Here is a 10,346-nt window from a genome sequence, read left to right as displayed (position 1 = left end):
ATTCTTTATTCATTTTTGACGCGTTTATGGTTTGGCAGCACTGTGCTTGCCGCGCTAACTTCATGCTATTGCGCTGGAGCTGTTTGAACTCATTTAAACGCGCAGTTGCCAGCCAAGATTGAGTTTGTATGCACGTGTAACGTTAAAATTTTGCTAAAACGTAGCGTAATTTTGCGCTAATAATGAATGAAAAATAAGGCAATCGCACCAAAGGCGTATAGTGAACAACGCTTTGAATTTAGACTACAACCATTTTGTGTAAGTAAATGTATATAATACTAGCTTTCGCCCACTGGAATCCGGTTACCGCGCGCTGTTCCCTCGGGAACTGGTGCATTTTTTCCGGGATAAAAAGAAGCCTATGTCACTCTCTGGCCCATAAACTATCTCTGTCTGAAATCAAGTGAAAGACGGACAAACATACACACAACACACACAAAACATACAAACACACAGTGTTTTGCAAAAATGTTTGGATATTTAATTATTACGCTTCATACAGTAAGATTATTTTTACTTTAATACTCGGGACGTCTCAGATTTAACCGTAAATGTTCGTGTTTTTTTTCATAGGACACTTATTTAAAAACCCGAATTTAATCACATAAAATACCCAAACCTATTTCATGTAATTAATAACAAAACCTCTGCCTAAAGTACCTATTGCACTTCAGATCTCTCTCGATGTAGGTATGCCGAGAATTGCCGAGTGCCAAATCGGAAGTAATCATACTGTATTAATAATAGTAATGGTAATTATGGTAATTAATAGGTAGTTGGATAATATAAAGTAAAAAAAAATAAGACTTGGTGCCGTATTTTTTTTATTTTTTATAATAAATTATTGTAATGAACAACTTACTTAGCTGACTGTTTATTTTATTTTAAATTGAAAAAAAGGTCCACGTATTAAAACTTATGATTTTAGTCTTTTTTAGTCTCTTGATCATGACAAAGTGACAACACATACTGGGGTTTGAAATTTGATCGGTTCACTATAAGTTTTTTATTTGAGTTTTAATTTCAAAACCTAGTATGGCACATAAAACATGCAATATAGGAAATTAAGTGCATATATATATACCTGGATATTCGGCTTTAACTAATAAACCGAGAAAGTATCACTTTTGGAACGAATTATTGCAAAATTTCGTACGGCTGAGACAAAACATGTTTTTTCGCTCTCCTGTAAAATTAGCTTAATGTCCCTTACTATGTTTTGAAATGGTGCAGCCGCTTGTCTTCTACATCCCAAATCCAGAGGGCGCAGAAAAAACCCTCGTAAGTAAGTCAACAGTCATAAAACAAAGCTCTCACCCAATTTACTGGCTGCTGCCTACAATTTCCCTACCAAATGGCAGTGTGTTTATTGTGAAAATATTGCCGATTCGGTTGGCGCGACTCGGCCCAATTCTGTCGAGTGTTCTGTCAATATTGACGTTTGCCCTTCTTGGAGCGAAATACGAGTGAGAATAAGTGGTAATGCAGTAAGCTAAGGTCTAAGTCACAATTCACTATAGTAGTCAACTTACTATGACCTGTGAAAATTGCAGTGATATGTTTTTATAGGATAGTTATATTTATTTTATTAAATACTTAAATAAAAGTTTGAACATATAATTGATTAAGAAATATTAAGAAAATACAAAATATCCATAAAACTAAAACTACTATTAAATTAAAATAACTAAAAGTAAAAGTTTAATTAAAAAAGAGAGGCTCACCTTGTATTTTTTTCTCTGTGTATCTGTTTTCTGTATCGCTTACTGTGTCTGTTGTACAATAAAGAGTCTTTGTATTGTATTGTATTGTATTGAGAGGTGGGCCTCTTGGCATGGCGCCCATCACGCAGGCAGCATTCCCGCGTTGAACTGCGATTGAGATTCTTTGCGCGAGAAAGCTGCCGGCGCGAGGGTTGCCTGTTGCCTCCCTTAACCTATTGCTGAGCTCCCTGTGTAGCTCCAGCGCACCCTTACCCCAAGGACCTAGAGTCTCGACGCCGAAAGCAAAGAAATTATATTGGGCACCGCGATAGCTATATTTTGTGACCAGGAGGCGTTCCCGGGCGTCTGCCGCCGCCACCGCACATTTGATAGTTGCTGGTAGGTAGGACGCCGCCAGGGTATCTGTACAGGTAGCGTCCCACAAATAAATGTCACACATGTCAAGATACAAGAATTAAAATAAATAACAATAAGGTCAGGTAAATACTTAGTCAAATAAATCCACCCCGCGGGCCGCGTCATACCAGACGCAACGGTGCGCCAATAGGTTTGTTAGAATAAAATTTTTCATTTTGAGGTCTATTGGAGAAGCCTATGTACTCGTGTATCCAGCAGTGGATATAATATGTATTATAATGACGATGATGATAATTTTTAACCCCCGACGCAAAAGAGGGGTGTTATAAGTTTGACCGCTATGTGTGTCTGTCAGCTGTCTTTCTGTGGCACCGCAGTTCTTGAGCATATGCATTTGCATTTCGTCAAAATCGGTTTAGCCGTTTTTAAATTGACAAAGCCGGTCGTTTTCCAACTCTTTGTTGTTTAGGTTATTATTTTTAGGCTGCGATTCGTTAAACAATATAAAATTGGCTACTTTTTTCTTGTGCATCATTATCCTATTTCGGCCTTTACATGTCTCATTGCAGGGCACAGGCTTTCTCTCAGAATGAGAGTGCTTGGGCCGAAGTTCCCTCGCGGGCTCAGTGGAGACCGGCCCAGTGCGGGGACTTTACACACACAACCGCGCGGAGTCTGAGTTGGTCGGTTTTCTTCTTGCTTAATAGAGGTTTTAATGACACTTATGTTTACCGTGTCATTTCAATTCAACTCTTATTTGTTTACCTATCTCGGTGTCACCCGTCTTCAGACAGCACAGCACCTGCGCCGGACACGGGTAAATTGCCCGCCCTGATAAATGGGGGTAAAACTGTGGGGTAAAAGAACCCGGCGCGGATTAATTGAGTCGGAATGCTGAGGTTTTCGAGTGCATGCACAGAACTGACGGGGTCGCCTTCAAGCTAAGAGGTATGCGTGAAAAAAAAGTTGTCGGTCATTCTCCAGAATTGTACTGAGTGTATTGGGTTGGTGTTGTAAATAAACGCTATTGACGTGTCGCTTTTTTTTTAATGAACCTTTTGTTTTAATAATTTATGTCGGAATTCTGTTTGGTATATTTACTACAAGATCTTCTGTTAAAAATATCGCAAGGAAACCATCATAGAGCAGCAAACCAGTTTAATTGTGTGTGTTTGAAGTTTCTTCGGGTGTGAAAATTACAGTGAAGCCCTGTCGGCTAAGAGGAGGCGTGTGTCCAGCAATAAATAAATAAAAAAAAATAAATATCATGGGACACTTGACACCAATTGACCTAGTCCCAAACTAAGCAAAGCTTGTACTATGGAACTAGGCAACGGATAAACATACTTATATAGATAAATACATACTTTAAATACATATTTAAACATCCAAGACCCGGAGAACAAACATTCGTGTTATTCACACAAATATCTGCCCGGCCGGGATTCGAACCCAGGACCTCAAGCTTCATAGTCAGGTTCTCTAACCATTAGCCATCCGGTCGTCAAAGCAATGTGACTTGTATAGCCCAGAAATGAAGTTCAGTCCAGTTTTGAAACATATTCTATATAAAAAAAAATGACATTACCAAATTATTATTAGTACCAAAGGAAGAACAGTGCCGTTCGCTAGACCGGCAATTTTTGCTGATTTGGGACTATTTCGTGACATACAACTCTTAATTTTTTTACTATCTTTTTGTTATGCTACGCTACTTAGTCAGGAATAAATGATTTCTATTCCTATTTTCTATTTCTATATTTTTTCCTTCTTTCCCTTCATAGACCCCTTGTTTCTCTTTTGTGAAAGTGAATAAAAGTATTCTGTCTTTATATTCTTTATTCAATGATATTTTTTAAATACTATATAATAATAACAATAAATATCACGGGACAATTCACACCAATTGACCTAGTCCCAAAGTAAGCTTAGCAAAGCTTGTGTTATGGGTACTAAGCAACGGATAAATATAATTATATAGATAGATACATACTTAAATACATATTAAACACCCAAGACCCGAGAACAAACATTCGTATTTTTCATACAAATATCTGCCCCGACACGGGAATCGAACCCGGGACCTCAAGCTTCGTAGTCAGGTTCTCTAACCACTAGGCCATCTGGTCGTCTATAAAATACATTTTGCCGTTATTCTTAGTAATTAACTTGTTAATGCTAAATTAACAACTAAGAAGTGTTTGAAGCTGCGACCCTCTTCTTCAGACGGAGGTCAAACCCCTTGGCTACTTACCTCGACTACTATCCGTAGTAAGCAAATAATTATTAGAAAACCAGCAAAGTTATCGTTAGCCAAATAATTAAACAAGAAACAATCATTACCGAGCATCTAATAACCATTAAACCTCCGCGCACCCATCAAATAGGCACTAAAATAAGCTATTTTTAATAAAAGCAAGTCATAATACAATGCTTACCACCTCGTAACGACTGTATTTGGGAATTAACCCCATAAAGATTATATAATAATGGTCAAAATTGCTGTTTAATAAGGAACTTGATGTGGCGTGCTGTACTACCATTAGTCGTGCAGCTAGGAGTGCATGGCAATTTCGTATTGATTGCGTAGATTATATAATTTTAAATGGTAAGACGGATTATTCAAATCCACGGAAATTGTGTATGTAATTATTTAAATGGTACGTTGTTACGTGTTTTAATTTTTGTGTCAAACACTTTTCACGAAAGGTACCCATTCGCTCCCATCGTATCATTTTCGGATAGAGGCAGCTCTCAAGGCTCGAGTTAATAGGCTGTTACTGAACCAGTGAGGTGCACATTTGGTCTCATCTTTACTTTTCATCAGGTGAGATTAGGAGTCGATCACGGGTGAGTTTTATGTAAAAAAAAAACAATAATGTATAATAACACAAGTGGAAAAAATATTAATATAAATTTGAATTTGTATGGAAGAAGATGATTACAAGAAGACTATCTCCATGCAAAAGAATAGTTATTTTTACAAATACAAATACAAATACAAATACAAATAACTTTATTTCGCTTGAAATATGGTACAAGAGGTGTTAATTAAAAGACAATATTGGTTCACATATTTCACCATCATTCTGGCATGCAAAATGTCATAAATTACAATTCTTATTTTATTTTATAATCAAAATGTCACCTGATTATTATTGATCAAAAGAAGAAAAGTATTCGGTAACTGAGTAGAAACCCTTTAACACAAGCCAAGCTTTAAGTTTTTGCTTAAACATTTTCAAAGGCAATTGTTTCATACCACTACTTAGTCTATTATATATTTTAATTGCCATACAAAAAGTGTTCGACCATACAGAGCTGTTTTTTTGCGAGACAGCGACTAATCTATCTGGGTACCTCGTATTAAAATGGCAATATCTCGATATGTTGTGAACAGCTCCGGGTTAGTTTTAACAAATACACATTATTTTCGTATATGTATGACGGCGCGTCACTAGCGCCATCTAGCAAGTTACGTTGGAACGAGATTAGCAGCTGTCAACTGACAGCTGTCAGTCTAGCGAAGCGTCATCGTCGATGGTCGGCGGCCATGTTGGACGGCATTCAAATAACGTCAACAACGGCTAGTGGACCACGTCTCAGGCGAATCGCAATTGTTCCGCGTAATCCTTGAACTTTACTTTTTAGTAGTGATTGTGTGTGATTAAGAAAAATCTATTTTGAAGTCCCGTATATTAATTTTGTTGATTTATGGTAAAGAAGTCTGTTTCCGGAATTAAAATAACTATTGGTGATGACTTGGTAGTTACATTATTTTAACCGCCCAATTACCCACGAAAGCCGCTATGGACAGTCCTGATAAAGCTGGAGAATCTCTTATATCAGAAGTGGGATTCGAGGGGCAACAACCTACAGAGAAAAAGTCATCAGATGAAAATAGTGCCGCTAAGCTGTTGAGTACTATGGAAGCTCTACTTACCAGAGTGCTAGCATCGCAACCGGTAGCGACAACAGGTTCAAGTACCCAGCCAAAACCTGTGCAATTGGTGGAATTCAATCCAGATAACGCAGATGTGGACATAGAAGGTTGGTGCAAGGTTACTGAACTTATCGTCAAAAATAAGCAACTGGAGGGCGTCGACTTGCTGGTCGCTCTTACTGGTGCGCTTAAAGGACGCGCGGCTTCGTACCTGACTCAAATAAATTTGGAAGAATTAAAATGGGATGCGGTAAAAGAAAGTTTAATAGCTAGATTTTGTCGGCCGAAAGTGTTTCAAGACTACTTTGACGAAGTGCTACGATTTCAAATTGGAGCTAAAGAAACCGCTCCAGAAGCTGGGTTACGTTTATGGAATATGATCGAACGAATACCAAAGACGCAAATGGCGGAAGAGGCCATAACAGGTTTTGCAATATCAGTTTTATGTCAGAAGGATGGTTTTGTTCGTCGTGAATTGAATGCACACACTATCACGACCAAGGCTCACTTGTTCAGAATCCTTGGTGGCATTTCCCTGAAGCGGCGCCAGGATGTTTCTGACACACAAGAAACTGACAATAAAAGACCTCGATTGTCAGATACCAGATTTCCCGGTAAATGTCATTGGTGCGGAATACCAGGGCATCGACAAGTTGAGTGCAGGAAGCGACGAGAAGATTCGACGGTGACGTCAAGACATCAAGATGCTTCAATTTCAGTGCGTCCACCCGAAAAAACAGTGATCTGTTATACATGTGGGAAATCAGGGCACGTTACATCGAATTGCCCTGAGAAGAAGACCGGCGGTGGAGCTGCAACTCCGAAGGAGGTCAATCTGTGCGAGCAGCGACTGTCGAGGGGCACTCTGAGAACATCATCCGGTGAGATAGTCTCTTTTTTATTTGATAGTGGGTCGTCTTGTTCTTTGATCAAAGAAAGTGTTTCCGTTAAATTCCCAGGTACTGAGCGTAATAATCTCGTCTACCTTGCTGGTATAGGTGGTGACGAAATAGAGTGTAGGTCTCAAATTTCAAGCGAGATAAAAATTGGCGAAGTTTCACAAACCTTAACATTTCATGTAGTTCCTGAATCATGCATTAGCGATCCTGTTATCATTGGAAGGGATATTTTAGAGAACGGTGTAAGTGTCCAAATAAATAACGATGAACTGGTGTTTTCGTTTAAGGAGCAAACAAATTTTTGTAATTCGATTGCCGCTAAGCCAGATTTCTCTCAAATAGACACAGATTTGACAGGTAACGAAAAACAAGCGCTCATTGAGCTATTGGATAAGTATGCTGACTGTTTTATAGCAGGCGTTCCTAGTAAGCGTGTTACAACAGGAGAATTAGTAATTGACTTAGTAGATCCACATAAGACTGTTCAGAGGCGCCCTTATAGGTTAGCTCCCATAGAAAAGCAAATAGTTCTTGACGCAGGTGTTATTCGGGAGAGTTCATCACCTTTTGCAAGCCCCATCCTTTTAGTAAAAAAAAAGGATAATACTGAAAGAATGTGTGTTGATTATCGTGAACTCAACTCTAATACGCGACCCGAACATTATCCTCTTCCGCGAATCGACGAACAAATTGATCAGCTTAGCGGTGCGCATTACTTTTCGTCACTTGATATGGCCTCGGGTTTTCACCAAATCCCGATCCACCCGGATTCGGTTGAGAAGACATCGTTCGTAACTCCCGAAGGCCAATACGAGTATCTTGCAATGCCTTTCGGTCTACGCAACGCTCCATCTGTGTATCAGCGTTGCATCACTAAAGCCGTAAGTCAGTTGAATGATAAGCCCTTAATTTACATGGATGATGTCTTGTGTTACTCCAGCAGCATTTCTGAAGGTTTGAAACGTCTTGACGAAGTTTTTCGCGTTTTGTCTGCTGCTGGGTTTTCATTTAATCTAAAGAAATGTAAATTTATGAAGCAGAAGGTTGATTTTTTGGGTTATTCCGTCCAGTGTGGCGAAGTTAGACCAAATTCTCGCAAAATACAGGCTTTAGTAGACTCCCCCCAACCAAAAACAGCTACACAAGTCCGGCAGTTTTTGGGCCTTGCCTCATACTTCCGAAAGTTCATCCCTGGTTACACTAACATCGTTGGGCCATTGTATTCGCTTACAAAGTTGAAGGGATATATTCAATGGACCAAAAAGCACGAGGAGATACGCAATACTATAGTAAGCATACTTACCTCCGAACCTGTTCTGACCATCTTTGACCCAAATTTGCCTGTCGAGTTGCATTGCGATGCCAGCTCTGAAGGATATGGGGCAATCCTTATACAAAAAAAGGGCGACCTACCCCATGTTGTCGAATACTTTAGCCGACGTACGTCTGATGTTGAGTCTCGCTACCACTCGTACGAATTGGAAACACTGGCCGTTGTACGAGCGGTAGAACATTTTCGACACTACTTATACGGCCGACGATTTAGGGTATTTACGGATTGTAATTCTCTTCAGGCGTCAAAATCCAAAACAGATCTAACTCCCCGTGTTCATCGCTGGTGGGCATTTCTACAGGCTTACGATTTTGATATTATTTACCGCCAGGGTAGTGGAATGCAACACGCCGATTATCTTTCTAGAAATCCGTTGCCGGGCCCTAGTTCATGCAATGCTCCCACGTCCCAAACCTCTTCTGTTTCGGTAGCTAAGACTGTTCATTTTGTAGAACTGCATCAAGGCTGGCTTTCTGTAGAACAGAAGCGTGACGCAGAAATACAAGATTTAATTAACAAACACGTCAATAACGATTTTCCTGACACAGTTGGTACATCATATGATGTTAGAGATGGGATTCTTTACAGGAAAGTCGTTCGGAACAAGATTACTTCATGGCTTCCGATAGTCCCTCGTTCCTTGATTTGGACCTTGATTGGTCATATTCATAGTGAACTACAACATTTAGGTATCGATAAGACGTTAGACAAATTATATGAACAGTATTGGTTTCCTCAGATGTCAAAGTGCGTTAGAAAATTTATTGATTCTTGCATAATCTGTAAAGCGTCGAAGGGTCCTTCTGGAGCTCAGCCCGTCAAGCTCCATTCCATCCCAAAAGTTTCTGTGCCTTGGCACACCATTCATATGGATCTTACCGGAAAACTAAGTGGTAAGAGTGACCGCAAAGAATATTGTTCAGTAATTATCGATGCGTTCACTAAATTTGTTTTGTTGGAGCACACCTTTTCCTTAGATGCAGCTAGTGCAGTTCGAGCCCTTAGACATGCTGTTTGCCTTTTTGGAGCACCTAAACGTATTATCGCTGACCAGGGCAGGTGCTTTGTCAGCTCAGGTTTCAAAGAGTTTTGTGCAGAACATAATATCCAACTGCATTTCATTGCAACTGGCTCCAGCAGGGCAAATGGCCAGGTCGAGCGCGTCATGCGCACGCTAAAGGGTTTGCTTACAATAATTGAAAATGATCCTAACAAAACGTGGCGTGATGAACTAGGAAATGTTCAGTTGGCACTCAATAGTACCGTGTCTCGTGTCACCAAATACACACCCACTGAGTTAATGTTCGGCATTAGGTCACAATCCCTAGGAATATCTAGGATTCGCTCTTCTGGTTCTCAAGATGAACAACGACTCGACTTAGATTCGGTGCGAAATGATGCGTCTAGACTAACATACAAAGGGCAGCTGCATCCGATGCTGAAAGATTTGATACAGGTCGCGCGGTTATTAAACCTTTCTCAAACGGTGATCACGTTTTTATAAAAAGTAACGAACGTAACCAAACCAAACTGGCTAGGAAGTTTAGGGGTCCTTACGTCATAACTGCGGTACTTGATAACGACCGTTACGAATTAAAAAGCATATCCGGTTCGCATAGTACTCTTAAATACGCGCACGAGAATTTACGTCCAGTACCTCAGGGTCTTGATGGCTTGATTGAAATAAGCACAACATTAATGAATGAAGACGAGACGGCCGAGACGGCGACGGTAGATGTAGAACTCAATAATGAATGCCCTGATCGATTAAGTAGTTGCGATATGTTGTCTGCCAACTCCGATACTATTACGGCAGAATCTGATACAATAACAGTAACATCAGATATACGAAGTATCAACTCTGACTACGAAGTTCTTGAGCACGAAGTCCAGATCCATGAGCAAGATAGTTCATGACTAATAGGTACGTGTGGGGTGTTTTCTTAGCTGCATTTTTTTTGTTCGAGTAGGTAGTTATTACAGTTGATTTTTGAAAATTGCTTCTGAGGAACTGGTCGAAGGGACAGTGTCGTCCGGGCCAAGCGACTCGTAGCTGGTCGAAGGGACACACCCGTCCGGTCCAGTCTGGT

The 10,346-nt window shown here is 39.9% G+C and overlaps 2 protein-coding genes and 1 pseudogene across 2 annotated transcripts in view; all 3 read left to right on the top strand.

Moving 5' to 3' along the window:
- Window positions 1-10,346, top strand: part of LOC141440825 (uncharacterized) — a 972,542-nt gene that overhangs the window by 276,760 nt on the left and 685,436 nt on the right. The window lies entirely within an intron of this gene.
- LOC141441142 (uncharacterized) lies at window positions 6,008-9,012 on the top strand. Its single transcript, XM_074105824.1, has 3 exons — window positions 6,008-6,905; window positions 7,107-7,280; window positions 8,996-9,012. Exons 1-3 carry the CDS (start codon window positions 6,008-6,010, stop codon window positions 9,010-9,012), a joined length of 1,089 nt encoding a protein of 362 aa, XP_073961925.1.
- On the top strand, window positions 9,422-10,173 carry LOC141441141 (uncharacterized; annotated as a pseudogene).

This window comes from Choristoneura fumiferana, chromosome 23, assembly GCF_025370935.1.
Source record: "Choristoneura fumiferana chromosome 23, NRCan_CFum_1, whole genome shotgun sequence".
NCBI classification, from domain to species: domain Eukaryota; kingdom Metazoa; phylum Arthropoda; class Insecta; order Lepidoptera; family Tortricidae; genus Choristoneura; species Choristoneura fumiferana.
This window is presented reverse-complemented; position numbering and strand designations above follow the sequence as displayed.